Consider the following 14,600-nt stretch of genomic DNA (forward strand, 5'->3'; position numbering starts at 1 on the left):
CCGTATGTGGCCCTAGGTTAGGATTTGTACTGATTAAATATGTGAACTGTTCAGAGCCCTCAGGGGGTGAGCGGTATACAAATGGAAGGATAAATTAGAAAAATGATAAACAAAAGGTGAGCAAAGGTGGCATTCTTCCTTGGACATGACTATTGACAATAGAGGAACCTCTGTCCTTCATGCCGTTTGGCCATTACTGCTGACGTTCGCACCGTCGGTGATAGACCATGGGGTGATCCCATAGCTGGTTTAAGGAGATACAGACAGAAGTTCTGGGGAGAGAGTCAGCAAAAGCAGACGTTCTCACCGTGTTCCTTTCGTTTTAGTGGGTCTATTTCAACAAAAGCCACTCTTATTTTAAGACCGGCACAAGCAAAATCCCAGAAACACCTCAACCAGTTTTCCAAACACTTCTGAGAGACAAGACCAATTTTAATATGGGTGGGGGAGTGTGAGGCATACTTGTGTCTCTGCGTGAGTCACTGATCTGGGAGGCAAGCCCGAATCACCAACTGACGGTAGACACAACAGGCAGCCTGCTATGACTGGGTAATTGCGCTGCCCCTCTGCAAATGGATAATCCAATCAAATTCAACACAGTAGAAATACTCACCTCCAGCAGATACTAACTTGGAGGAAGAAAGCCCAGAGCAGCAACTCATACATATAAACAACAGGACGCCTCCTTTGAGGACGGGTTCTTTGAACTCCCACAAAGTTTCACGCTATTTATTTCATTTCCCCATGCCACCCAATAGTTCTGCTACGGCGCACGCTTTTGGAACACTCGGCAACACCAGACGGAGGACACATATTTGAATTTATTGCTTTAAAGGTTCCTCGTTATTCTGTCATCTTTTCACACTCTGATTTTAAACGGTCTCCCTGTTTGCATTTCGAGTCAGCTTTTAGTCCCCTTTTTCCTAATCTCATTATATGGCTCATTAGCTCACACACATACAGACGTCAGCTTACTTTTGCTGGTGCCTTTCGGAGAGCCTGGAAACCTCCGCCGCTAATTTCCTCGCTAAGAAGTCTTCCCTCCTCAGCACTTCTCCGCTTCCTCGGAAGCCCAGCTCCACCAGCTGGCGGGCCATGTCTTCGTTCTGAAGAGACGACAGGGCGGGTCAGAGGAAAGAGAGACGCATCAAACAGTGACCATCATCCGAAAACAGAAGCCCAGGATGCTGGGCCTGCTAATACGCTTCTATTTAAGTCCGTCTTGCAATTGGTGTCCTTTTCTTTGTCCGACTGAAACCATCTCCACGTGTTTCTGCTTGCCCACCTGAAACCCCCCCAAAACTGCACGATTCGTTTTAATCAACTGAAAAATAATCACAAGGATAATCACAGTCCCAAGCAGACCTGCACAGAATCCTACTCTGGTCAGTTCAATAGCATTTACGCCCAGGAAAGAGCAAGATCCAACTCCAGTAGTGCCTTAAAAACCAACAAGATCCCTAGGGTATGAGCTCTTGAAAGCCAAAGCCCCTTCCACCTGATGTGAAGGGAGCAATGACTCAAAAGATGATACCCTGGAAATCTCATTGGTCTTTAAGGTGCCACTGGGGAAATCTTGCTTCTTGTTGCGTGTTACAAGTCGAAAAACTTCAGTATTTACAGGGTTAATGATGTTTGTTAAGTCACATGTTTGTTTGTAACCAATCTGTTTAGACAACAGAATGCCCAGGAACTTTGGAGCTAGTTTGCTAGTCTGATTGGAAACCAAGGTGTCAAGTATTTTAGCATATTGGTTTCTCCTCCCGTCTCTTCGTTCTGACTAGAGAAGGAGACGCCATTCGGCTCTTCCCGTTTTACCTTTTAGCTGCAAGGATGTAGGCATAATAGCTCTTTGTTATTTTATATCCTGTGTACCTTTTCCCCCATGTTAGGTTTATAGTAAACTTTTATATTTTAATACACACCATGGACTCCGTCTCTTAATACTCTGCTGACTTACTCAAAAAGAATCCCAACACTTCTCCACTGCAGACCAACACGGCTACTGCAAACCACACTACCAATGCTCCTTCTAAGCTGTGGAGTCTTGCGAGCAAAAATTCTACTTTGTGAGCTACTGGCATTAAAGTCGTGCGCGAACAATTGGACTGCTGCATCGATTAGTTTGCTCCCTGGAGCCCTCCTTCCCGAGCTAAGGCAAAAATGTGTGAGCCGGAGGCTAAAAAACTTTGAGCTAGCTCACACTAACTCAGCTTAGAGGGAACACTGACGGCTACCCACCTGAAACAACTCCCAGGAAGACATTCTTAGGATTGTACTGCAAGACATCTGGATTTCTGCAACTACACAGTTGTGAGTTCATTTTTAAAAATCCAACTACATGTCTATGTATATATGCTTTAAAATAATATCTGACTCATTTCTTCTATGTTGGCAGCACAAACTTGAGCACTGGGGATTATTAGCCTGTTACCCACCTGGAGCTCAACCTCTCCTGCAGAGGCATAATTCCGTTCCCGGAGAGGCTGACAGGACTCAGCCCCTCCAGGCTTTGGAGAGGTTAGCTAAGACTCTCCCTCTGCCCAAAGGCACCTGCGCTGCCAGGTGTCATTTCAAGGCTGGCGCGTCGGCAAATCTTCCATTGCTGAGTTTTGAAATTTTTTTTTTAACTGACTGCTAGTTTCTGTCAGCTGTGCTGGAATTCTTTTTCTCTAACGCTGCAAGCTACGCAGCGGGGTGGCCGGCATTTACACTGGTGCCTCTGGCTGTCCCTTTAATATCAGTTTGATAAGCGGTTTGATCTGCAGCCCATTTTCAGGTGGTATTATTTAGCATCATGTTCAGCTGTCCATTTCTGCATACTGAACCCCAGTTAAAGGGACAGGAGTTTTTTTTCCCTTGGTCACTTGGCAAACGCTAGAGGCCTTAAGAACATAAGAACATAAGAGAAGCCAAAGTTGGATTCAGGCCAGTGGCCCATCCAGTCCAACACTCTGTCACACAGTGGCCAAAAATACCAGGGGCCATCAGGAGGTCCAGCAGTGGGGCCAGGGCACTAGAAGCCCTCCCACTGTTGCCCCCCCCCAAGCACCAAGAATACAGTGCATCACCTGCCCCAGCCTGTGAGTTTCTATCTATACCTTGTGGCTAATAGCCACTGATGGACCTCTGCTCCATATGTTTATCCAGTTCCCTCTTGAAGCTGTCCATGCTTGTAGCTGCCACCACCTCCTGTGGCCTTGAGAGACCACAGCACTGGGGAGAAAGCAACAAATAAACGAAGAACCAAGTGTCCAGTCATATCTGATAAATTTTATATATTCATTCTCCTTGCAGATTGGCTTAATGAAACCACGCTCAAGGTGGCCAGGTCTTGTGCTTTGGCTCGTTCGAGAAGGAAGCAAATGCTTCAGCCTTTTTAATCACCTTGTGTCATTAAAATTAGGGCTTAAGGAGGTCAAGTCATTTATTTATTTAAATTATTTATTATATTAGGCTTTTATGCCACCCTCCCCACAAGCCAGCTCAGGGCGGTGTACGACAGATTCCTACAAGAATCCATAAAATCGTAGAACAGTCTAAAAATACAACTTTTGATTTTTATATTTGCGCAGATATATTCTGGCGGGTAGCCAGGAGATCTGAAGAAGCGTGCCTGCACACGGAAGCTTATACCCTGAGTAAAACTTTGTTGGTCTTCAAGGTGCCACTGGACTCACACTTGTTTTCATATCGGTGTGGGTGTGTAGCCTGTGCACTTACGTTGGTGCTACTTCAGCTTGGATCATAATAAATGAACTGACTGAAACAAAGGAACGGACACACAACTAGCTGAGCTGCACTGAAAACGGACCAAAGCAGCACTGAAATACAGAATATGGTGGTCAAAGAAAGAAGAGTGAAAGCCAAAAGCCAGGACACCCAAGCATGATCACAATCACAAAGAGTGATTAACACTTGGAATTCACTGCCACAGGAAGTGGTGGCAGCTACAAGCATGGACGGCTTCAAAAGGGAATTGGATAAGCATATGGAGCAGAGGTCCATCAGTGGCTATTAGCCACAAGGTATAGATAGGGACTCTGGGGCAAGTGATGCTCTGTCATCTTGGTGCTTCGGGGGGTCAACAGTGGGAGGGCTTCTAATGTCCTGGCCCCACTGGTGGACCTCCTGATGGCACTGGTATTTCTGGCCACTGTGTGATACAGAGTGTTGGACTGGATGGGCCTTTGGCCTGATCCAACATTGGCATCTCTTATGTTCTTATGTTCTTAATCAGTCTCCCTATAGAGCATGTATAGTGTTGTTGTTGTTGCTTTAAGTGGGGGAAGCTACATTTCTTTAAGAATAGATAGCTGTGGAGCCCCAGGTTCAAATCCCTACTCTGCCATGAAGTCTGCTGAACGACCTTGGATCAGTCGTGAGCTCTTTGCCTAAGCTACCCCCCACAAGGTTGTGGTAAGGATAAAGTAGGACTACATATGCCAAGCTGAACTGCTGGAGGAAGGGCAAGATAAAGATCTACGGGACGGAGATTCTTTCCATTTTGGGGCGGAGAAAAGGCCCGCCAATGGCCATCTGAAGGCTCTTCAGTGGAGCTGAGAATCAACTCTGTGCCTCCCTTGTCCAAATCCAACACTTGGCCCACCAGATAGTGCCAATAATTTTTAAAAAAATCTTATTCTACAAACAATCAAAACAAAATTCCGCCCTGAAATCACTGCACTTTAGGAAGATCTCAGCTGTTGCAATTATTCCTAAAAACTCTGAATCCTGCTGGAGAGTTACATTGCAAGGCAGACCAGCCCGTCTACCCCAGAAGGTACCCCTTGCCCTGCTCCTCATGGTGGCTGCCATGTAGCCCGTTCATGCAGGACTGCGGGGGAATACGGCAAACAGGGCCGGGCTCCCCCTGCCTGCAAACCATTTGGATTTCAGCCGGGGTCTGACTTTTTGACAGTGTTATTCCATAAAACAACAAATATACAAATAACACGAAAGAAAGGAATCAATGGAAGGCAGACGTCTGGCAGGCCTACTGTGGCTCGTGGACCACTAGCTGAGGAACAGGGACAAAGCTATCGAGCACACACTTACGCAGAAGCCCCGCTTCCCCCCACACACACACCCCGCTGTGTGTCTTCTGCTTTCCACTGGCTCAAAAGTGAAATAATATTTCCACCTAGTGGTAGTTTGACAGAACAACAAGCAGATTTAACTCCACACCCTGATCCTTGTGATATTTACACCCTGCTTTTCACCGGAGTGCTGCATGACGGAGTGAGCTCCTGTCTCTGGGCCCCAGCTCCTGCCAACCTAGCAGTTCGAAAGCAAGAAACTGCAAGTAGATAAATAGGTACCGCTTCGGTGGGAAGGTGACAGCGTTCCGTGCGCCTCGGCGTCTAGTCATGCTGGCCACATGACCACGGAAATGTCTTTGGACAGCGCTGGCTCTTCGGCTTGGAAACGGAGATGAGCACCGCAACCCTAGAGTCGGATTCGACTGGCTTTCGAGCAAGGGAAACCTTTTCTCCCCAGTGGGGACTTGAAGTTACTTACAACATCACCCACCCCTCCATGACAACTCTAAGAGATAGATGCCATGGCCAGGCATTTCTCTCAGTTCCCCAAACACATGCGTCTCACCTTCCCATAGCAGTGACTCACTTTAGTTTTAGAACAAAGTTTGAATCCAACAAGTTCAATTCTGGGTATAAGCTTTTGTGTGCACGCACACTTCTTCAGATACGTGCACATGACAGCTTATGCCCAGAATTAAACTCTGTCGGTTTTAAGGTGCCGGCATCTGAAGAAGTATACATGCATACGAAAGCTTATACCCAGAATTACACTTTGTCGGCTTTAAAGGTGCCAGTATCTGAAGAGGTGTGCATGCACACGAAAGCGTATACCCAGAATTAAACTTTGTCGGTTTTAAAGGTGCCACTGGACTCAGACTTTGTCCTGTTCCTTCAGACTAACAGACTACCCACCTGAATCTATCTTCATGAATTGTTTTTAGTTATAGCCAGGGGTCATTTCCTGCAGGAGCGCACAGGAGTGGAGCTCCGGCAGTAAAGAGCCCAGGGGGCGGGCACATGCAGCAAGCCCCACCCCCTGCTCACAGCAGCCCTCACTCAGAGCAAGAAGCAGCCGGGTAAATTGCAGAGCTCCCCCCTATCCCCTGGTACAAAACAGTTCAGTGGCACCTTTAAGACCAACTTTTATTCAGGTACAAGCTCTCCCTCCTCTGTGAGGACAGATCTGCATGTCCCCCCCCCCAATAGCTAGCAATCCAAAACAGTCCAGTGGAGCCTGAGCGGTGGGTGTTGCCTTCTGACACACTTCCGGTGATGTCAGGGGGTGTGGCATATGCAAATGAGTTATGCTAATGAGGTCCTGCACCTCTTTTTCTACGAAATGACCCCTGGTTATAGCGTGGATGGCAAGTGGTCAGTAAGGCAACGTTAACAAATTACTGTGCTGGACTCCATGCTGCTATTACAGAGGAAGCCTAAGGAGGTAGGACAGAAACCTGAAGTCATTTCTGTTACTTTCCCCCTCCCCTTCTCCTGGAGTGATTCTTGTTTCTTCTTTTGAAGGGCTTTATGCTTAGTGGGTTAAGTAGATACGTCAAGGAGTATAACTAAGGTATCAGCTGTTTACTGTAAAGGAGAGCAGAAGATTTTCTCTAGAGAAGTTACAATTTCACACACATAAGGCTTTACCAGGCTGTTCCAGTGACAAAGAGAAAAAGATTTCTCTTGGAACTTCTCGCTAAACCCAAAAACCTCAGGAACTTGACATCTTGAGAGCCAGTGTGGTGCAGTAGTTAAAAGTCATTGGCCTAGGATCTGGAAGACCTCAGGTTTAAATCCCTGCTCGTGCCATGGAAGCTCACTGGGTGACCTTGGGCCAGTCACTCTCTCTCTCGGCCTAACCTACCTCGCAGGGTTGTTCTGAGGATAAAATGGAGAAGAGGAGAAAGATGCAAGCTCCTTCAGGTCCCCTTGTTGGGGAGAAAAGTGGGGTATCAGTGAATTAAACAAACAATATGTTGTTAAAGGCGTTCACTGTATACAGCCCGGAAAATCTACAACAACTAATAAACAAACAATATTAATTTATGTCATGGGATGTGTCCCTCGATTCCCTCACAAGTCACTAACACACAATTTATCTAAGGTAAAAGACAATACCTGCTCTATCCCTGCCTCTCCATAGGCCACTGAGCCCTGTGTACCTAGACCAGGGGTGTCAAACATGCAGCTCGGGGGCCAGATGAGGCCCCCAGAGGGCTTCTATCAGGCCTGCAAGGGACTGGCTGTCTCCTGCTTCAGCTGCTGCTGTTGTGTCATAGCTTGCTTTCCTAGACTCTATCAATCGCTCAGGAGAGACAGATGGGCAAGCTTCTGCTCCCTGCACAGGGCTGAGGCTCCTCCCCCTCCCCGACTGCTACAGCACAGACATTTTGATGCAATAATTCAGAGCACAAAGTGTCAGTTATCAGGGACTGTTACATAAACAAAATATTGCAAGAATGCTGTTTCAGGCATGTTTTTGTTTTAAGTTTAAAAAAAGAGTCTTTTTGTTTGTGTCCTTATAAAGTTTATACATCTTTGCTAACTGGCATTACATTTTATGACACACATGGCCCGGCCCAACAAAGTCCAATTTATGCCAAATCTGGCCTTCCATAACAAATGAGTTTGATACCCCTGACCTAGACTACAGATGTCTGAAACCTTTTCCCCTCGTCTGGCAAAGCCTAACTCCCTCACTCTTTGCCTGGTAGGTTCCCCTGTGTTTTGTTTGCTTACCCAAGCCCTACCTGAGGCGATGAAAGATGTTCCCTTAACCAAACTCCTCCTCCCACCAAGAGGATCCAAAGCCTCTCATTGGCTGATGCGGCTGAGTATCTGCACATTTACCCTATAGGGTAAATAAATCGGGAGAGCTGGGTGGGTGTTGGAACCAAAGGCTGTCCGTCATGGTAGGCTGGGATGAGCGTGACTGGCCCGAGCGTGACTGGCCCGAGGTCATCATACTTTCATGGCAGAGTGATGATTTGAACCTGTGTCTCCTAGATCCTAGGCTGGCCCTCTACCCGCTACACCACGCCGGCTCTCGGGGCAAGGACAGGTCACAAAGTGACTTTTTCCTGCCCTCGGTCTCAGTCTAGGGAAAGCCAGCCCAGCTTGGGCACCAGTGGCAACCTTTGGGACATACCATTCCATGGCAGGGGAACTTTCAAGAAGTTCGTCATTTTTTCTCCACAACTGTGGCCAGCCCCTGCCCCCCCCCATACATTGTATCACCCTTTGCAGTGGTTGGTCGTTGGATTCCAGGGGCAATCCAAAGGCTGGTTCTTGTTTATAAGGCTCAGGGTTGCCATGAGGCCTTGAGGGAAATGACCTGCCTCTTTCATGGAGGCTCACTGCGTGGAAACGTGCAGCTGAAGCTTTTCAGGCCAAGGATAATTAGCGTCCCATGAGCCTCTATTAAAGGGACGGGACTTTCCCCCCCCCTCCAAGTCATTGGCAACCTTCTGCCCTAAATAGCTTGGGACCAGGGTACTTAAAGGACCACCTCCACCTGTACTGTCCAGCTCTCCTGTTAAGTTTCTCATCACAAGTGGTGTTCTCTGTGCCCCTGACTTTGGAGGCAAGGCAAGGGGGCAACCAGAGACAGGGCTTTTTTCAGTGGTGGCACCTCGTCCATGGAATCCCATCCCCGTGAAGCTCACCTGACACTTGCCCTACTGTGTTTTAGGCACCCACCTAAAACATTCCTTTCCCCTCATATTGTTAATCAGGGTCTGATCTTTCGAATTTTGTTGATAGCCTGCTGTAGCCTGTTTTATAAGACTCTTTTTAAGCTTAAATCCTTACAAAATTTGTGGCAGGGGATGAGCTTCCTTGAGCCCCTGGTTGCTTCTTCAGATACAGCTAGAATGTGAGTCCATCTGTCTTTATATCTTGGAGAGTGACTCATCTAAGAGCAGCAGTTCTCTTACAAAGGGATTTCAAAGGGAGATTGGAGAGAGAGACTGCTGAATTGCAACTGATAATGATGCTCAAGACGATGTATCCTGCTGGACTGAATCAAAACCTAGGTTTCCTGTCTCATTACCAGTGCGGATTTCTCCATGCCTATTACCTCTCTGCATATGTCACCTAAATCCAATCAAACCTGCTATTCTCATTCACCTACTATTGTAATTCAGCATCTGAAAACACTCCCCTCTCTAATGCTTTTAGAAATCTGTACAGACAATCAAATCTCCAGTGAACAACTGGAAGCCTTGCTGGGCAAAAGCCCCACTTGGCCCCAAAGCATCCATTTCTATATGCATTTGGCAGGCACCAGGAAAGGCATCTGCAGGCACCACGTTGGGGATCCCTACTCTAACCTCTACCCTGGCACTCTTTGCCTCAATCTCAAATCTGTCTCTTCTCAAACACCTGGCTCAGAAACTCTGACCTGAGACCTAAATAAAACCTGACATCTCAATAGAATGGAAATCACCCTCCTAATCAGTCAGAAAGAATTCATTACTTCAGCAAGGCATAAGAAAAAAAGGGTATGGAGTTGTCCCTTTTTGCATAGAACAACTTTGTGACTCCCCCCCCACACACACACACACCCTAAAGGTAGACACATTGCTGGCTTTCCATCCTACGTACCACCCCAGCCTACCTTTCAAAGTACTGCCAAAAGCTTGCAGATTTGACTTTGATTGCAGGAACAAACTGCAATTGGAAGGCTCCTTGCTGAGAATAAACCTCAGAGCGGCAGAGATTTTTCTCTCTCTCTTAATCTATTTATAAAACCTAGTGCGACGTTTTCATTTGAGGTCTTTTTACACGTTAAAACTATCGTTGTGAAGAACGAGAGAGCCTCATGCAAACTTCAGGGCAAACGAGCTGAACCCAACACTGGCCGGCATGTGAAGAACGAGAGAGCCTCATGCAAACTGCAGGGCAAACGAGCCCACATCCAGAACCCAACACTGGCCGGCTTTGGCAATTGACGCTCCAGGGGACCGCCACCAGCTAGGCCAGGGGTAGGCAACCCTGGAATGCAGGCCAAGTGGCAGCACACCGGCCCATTTTGCTCGTCACACTGGGCCAGTCCCCCCCCCATGCCTAAGCAACTGAGGTGATCTCTGGAGATGTTGACTCCCTAAGGTTTCCTGGTCCCCCTGGTCACTGGGAGGAGATGGGAAGGGTAGGGTGGCCACATCCAAGTGGGGAAACTCCTGGAGATGTAAAATTTCCAGAATTTTTGAAGCTCGGGAAAAAACCCGTTTTTCCCCCAGTTTTTTCCGGAAAAAACGGAAATTTTTGGAAAAATTGAAAAAATGCTACATTAGCATTTCTTTTGTCTTTTCTAGATTGAAAGTCATTCTGTTACTTTAGGAACATAAAATATGACTATGGACATTTTTACTTGGCATGAAATTATCACACCTAGCATATTAAAAATATAATGTATCCAAACAATTATTACAAACAGAACACCCACCCACATGCAAAAACAAAACTGAAACCTTTTTATTTTCTTCTGAAAATAGTACCTCCCAAAGGAAGAAATGCATCTTGTACTTGCATTGGAGAGTTCAGTTTGTAACCTAGGACTTGCTTGTCCTCAGTGCACAGAAATTAGATCAATCTGATACCATATATATATATTTTAGAAATGATTTGGAAAATATTTGAACATCTTGTCTTAAAATATTTTATTCATCATGTTAAAATAAAACGTTCCATAATCAATTTTTTTTTCCTTTTCTTTTTTCAATTTTTCCAATTTTTCAGAAAAAAACAAAAAAGGCTTCAGGAAAAAAAGGGGGGGGTTTCCGAATTTTTCCGGGTTTTTTCCGGGCCTTCACATCTCTAGGAAACTCCTGGAGATTTGGGGGCGGAGCCTGGGGAGGACAGGGACCTCAGTGGGGTACAATGCCGTAGAGTCCGCCCTCCAAAGCAGCCATTTTCTCCAGGGCAACTGATCTCCATGGTCTGGAGATGAGCTGTATTTCCAGGGGATCCCCAGGCCATTGCCTATCTCCCTGTCACATCCCTGGTATTCCTTGGAGGTCCCCCCCCCAAATACTAGCCAGGGCCGACCCTGCTTAACTTCTGAGATCTGATGAGATTGGGCTAGCCTGGGCGATCCAGGTCAAGCTCTACCCAAGACTGCAGATCTTAATTCTGTCTAGTAACCGTGCAGATTTGCACCTTCTACTCCACACGTCTGATCAGCATGTCCCATGTAGGGACCCACAGTTGCCACTGCATGTGCCAGAGATGGGTGAGGCTATTTTAGCAGTTGCGGCCCCACTGCCTCCTGGGAGAATCCCTGGTTTATACATCCATTACCTGGGAGGCTCAGCTGCCATCGACAAAGCTGCTCACTTATGGTCGGTTCTCACTCTGCATTGGCACTGCATGGATCACGGGAATATCCTGGACAAGCACGTTGCACTCCAGCCCCAAGGGAGGAGGAATAGTGGTATGGGAAAACAGCCGTGTGATCCCTCCTCTCTCCATCACTGCTATTAGGTGGGAGCCAGCCACAGAGAACAGCCCTGGTGACCACAGTCCTAACGCAAACACGATGCAAGGCTTGGGATACGGAGAAGGCCCTGCTCCCATCAGGGACACCCTGAGTCAGCACAGCTACAGCCCAGGATGGACTTTCTCCGCACCAGTCAGTTTGGTGTAGTGGTTAGGGGCGCAGACTCTAATCCGGGAGAGCCGGGTTTGATTCCCCACTCCTCCACTTGCACCTGCTGGATGACCTTAGTTCTGCACCTGCTGGAAGCCATAGTTCTGATAAGAGCTGTCCTTGAAAGGGCACTTCTTGAAAGAGCTCTCTCAGCACCGCCTACCTCACAGGGTGTCTGTTGTGGGGAGGGGAAGGGAAAGGTGTTTGTAAGCTGCTCTGAGACTCCGAGTGAAGGGTGGGGGTATAAATCCAATCTCTTCTTCTTTTACCTCACAGGGTATCTGTTGTGGGGAGGGGAAGGGAAAGGTGTTTGTAAGCCGCTCTGAGACTCCGAGTGAAGGGTGGGGGTATAAATCCAATCTCCTCCTCTTCTTCTTCTTCTTCCTGAGGAGGCACAAGTTAGCTTACGAAAAAATCTAAAAGCAGACGCCCAGGCCCGTGCCTCTAGGGAGCACACACCTAGTTCAGCTCTCAATACGGTTCCTGCCACACAGCGTGGAGCTCCTGTGATTCTTCAAAAGAATCTAGCAGGTTGTTCTAGGTAAGTTGTGCCCGACAAGGTGCCTCAGTTATGCCTGACTAGGTGAGTGCTGCAGAAACACCAGGAGCCCATCAGTGCAATCTGTCAGAGCTGTCCTTGAAAAAGAGCAGTTTCTGTCAAGAGCTCTCTCAGCCCCACCTACCTCACAGGGTGTCTGTTGTGGGGAGGGGAAGGGAAAGGAGTTTGTAAGCCGCTCTGAGACACCTTTGGGTAGTGAAGGGCGGGGTATAAATCCAATCTCTTCTAAGGGCGGGGTATAAATCCAATCTCTTCTTCTTTTACCTCACAGGGTGTCTGTGGTGGGGGAGGGGAGGGAAAGGAGTTTGGAAGCCGCTCTGAGACTCCTTCGGGTAGTGAAGGGCGGGGTATAAGTCCAATTTCTTCTTCTTTTACCTCACAGGGTGTCTGTTGTGGGGAGGGGAAGGGGATTGTAACCCGCTCTGAGACTCCTTTGGGTAGTGAAGGACGGGGTATAAATCCAATTTCTTCCTCTCTTCTTCTTCACCTTCACCCCGTTCCCACAAATAGCCGGTTCACTGATTGGGAGGCCAATCTGTTTCCCTTAACAAAACAGTCAGTGGTGTTGTGGAGAAGTAGAGGTCCAAGCATGCTGGATCCAGAGGGGCAGAATTTGTCTGTGGTTAGAGAGCTAAGAACTGGCGAAAGAGTCGGTGGTGGACTCTTAATTCGCTGCTCTGCTGAAGCAGCTAATTATATTCAATATAGCTAATTCTACCCCTAACCCTTGTATATCCTCACACCTGATTTGGGCTGTCAGTTGTCCTGTCAGTCTCATGGTGACTCATCTCCTCCCCATTCTTGTTTCCAGCCGGCCCGGACTTCCCTCCGCATTCTCGACCATCTCCTTAAATATCTCTCAGAACACTTGCCGTTCATGCCTGCCCGTGGATTTTCATTGTCAAAGTACAAGGAGCCCTGGCATAGAGGAGGAGTAGGAGATTGGATTTATACCTCGCCCTTCACTCAGAGTCTCAGAGCGGCTTACAATCTCCTTTCCCTTCCCCTCCCCACAACAGACACCCTGTGAGGTAGGTGGGGCTGAGAGAGCTCTGAGAGAACTGCTCCTGAGAGAACAGCTCCCAGAGAACTGTGACTGTCCCAAGGTCACACCAGCAGCTGCATATGGAGGAGTGGGGAATCATACCCGGTTCTCCCAGATTAGAGTCCGCGCCCCTAACCTCTACACCAAATTGGCTCTCTGTTGGAGTTTCAAGTTGCCTACACTTCAGTCATTACAGAGTTAAGTGTTGTTTGTCAGGAAACAGGATGTTGCGTTACGTAATGTATTCTACAGCGCGAAAGTTTGTAGGAGTTGCTTAGCCTAATGAAGTGACCTGTAGCTTTTGTATTGGTCAACTAACAACTTGTTTGTGGAAATGCTTTGATCTAGCATTAATGTATTCACAAGCTTTATGGCCCTTTGTGTGAAGAACACAGGAAGCACTCTCTTGAAGCTGCCCGATAGATAGAAAGATCTAGCCATTAACAAGTAGTGCGGAAAGTAACTGTAAGCATGTAATCTTTTGTTTTATTATTTTATCCAAAGTACCCTACCCATGCTTTATTTTGTTTTGTAGTAAAGATATTTTTCTGTTCACTAATGTGACTCTTGTGTTTGCAAGTTTCTTGCCCCTGCCAGTGCCTGCCACAGGAACTGATTTCCCAAAGCCGATGGTACTCACTCTGTGGCTCACAGAGAGCCACGCTTACAATTACCATTAGCCAAAACTTCCACATTTACTTCCAAACTAGGAATGAGGCCTGTGCTTCAGGGAAGCTCACAGCTTGCTCATTTCTTCGGTGGATCCTGCTTCAAGGTAGGAACCGTTTGCCAGACACGAGCCCCACCAGGCAAGGACCTTGGACACTTTTCTGAAATGTTGGGCAGGTGCTACATTGGGGAACAGTCCTCAGAAGAGCCACACTTGGCAGGTCAAAGAGCCACATGGGGCTCCCGAGCCAGTGAATATTGCTTCCTTAAGCAATGCAACTTTGCTCCAGGGCAGATGGCTGCTCTGGGCTGTTAAGGTATTTGCTAGAAAGAAAGCACATGCAGATTGCGGCATGAAGGCAGAAAAGAACCTGAAAACCGGCAGGGGTCACACTGCACTATTCTCTGCTCTCGCGACTACAGTCTTGAGCATCAACAGTTCAACGGCAAAACAACAACAAAGGACTAATGATAACAACAAATACAACCATAACAACTAGAGCACCAGCTTGTCCAGATCTGACTGTCTATTAGATCTGACAAGAGGGGGACCCGCGATACTCGCGGGGGGGGGGAGAAGAGCTCGTCTCCTCCACCCCCCCACCCCTCGATCTCCCCCAGGCGGCACGCGCAGGA

The 14,600-nt window shown here is 47.6% G+C and overlaps 1 protein-coding gene across 1 annotated transcript in view; it reads right to left on the reverse strand.

Annotated features, from left to right (window-relative positions):
- LOC107107949 (chromosome unknown open reading frame, human C4orf22) overlaps window positions 1-14,600 on the reverse strand; it is a gene marked incomplete at its 3' end in the record, with an annotated part of 25,551 nt that overhangs the window by 3,265 nt on the left and 7,686 nt on the right. Inside the window, exon 2 of the mRNA XM_015408316.1 lies at window positions 976-1,106. Coding sequence (XP_015263802.1) covers window positions 976-1,106 — 131 coding nt within the window. The remainder of the gene's footprint in view (window positions 1-975; window positions 1,107-14,600) is intronic.

The sequence above is a fragment of the Gekko japonicus genome, unplaced genomic scaffold (assembly GCF_001447785.1).
Source record: "Gekko japonicus isolate JY-2015 unplaced genomic scaffold, Gekko_japonicus_V1.1 scaffold421, whole genome shotgun sequence".
Classification (NCBI taxonomy): domain Eukaryota; kingdom Metazoa; phylum Chordata; class Lepidosauria; order Squamata; family Gekkonidae; genus Gekko; species Gekko japonicus.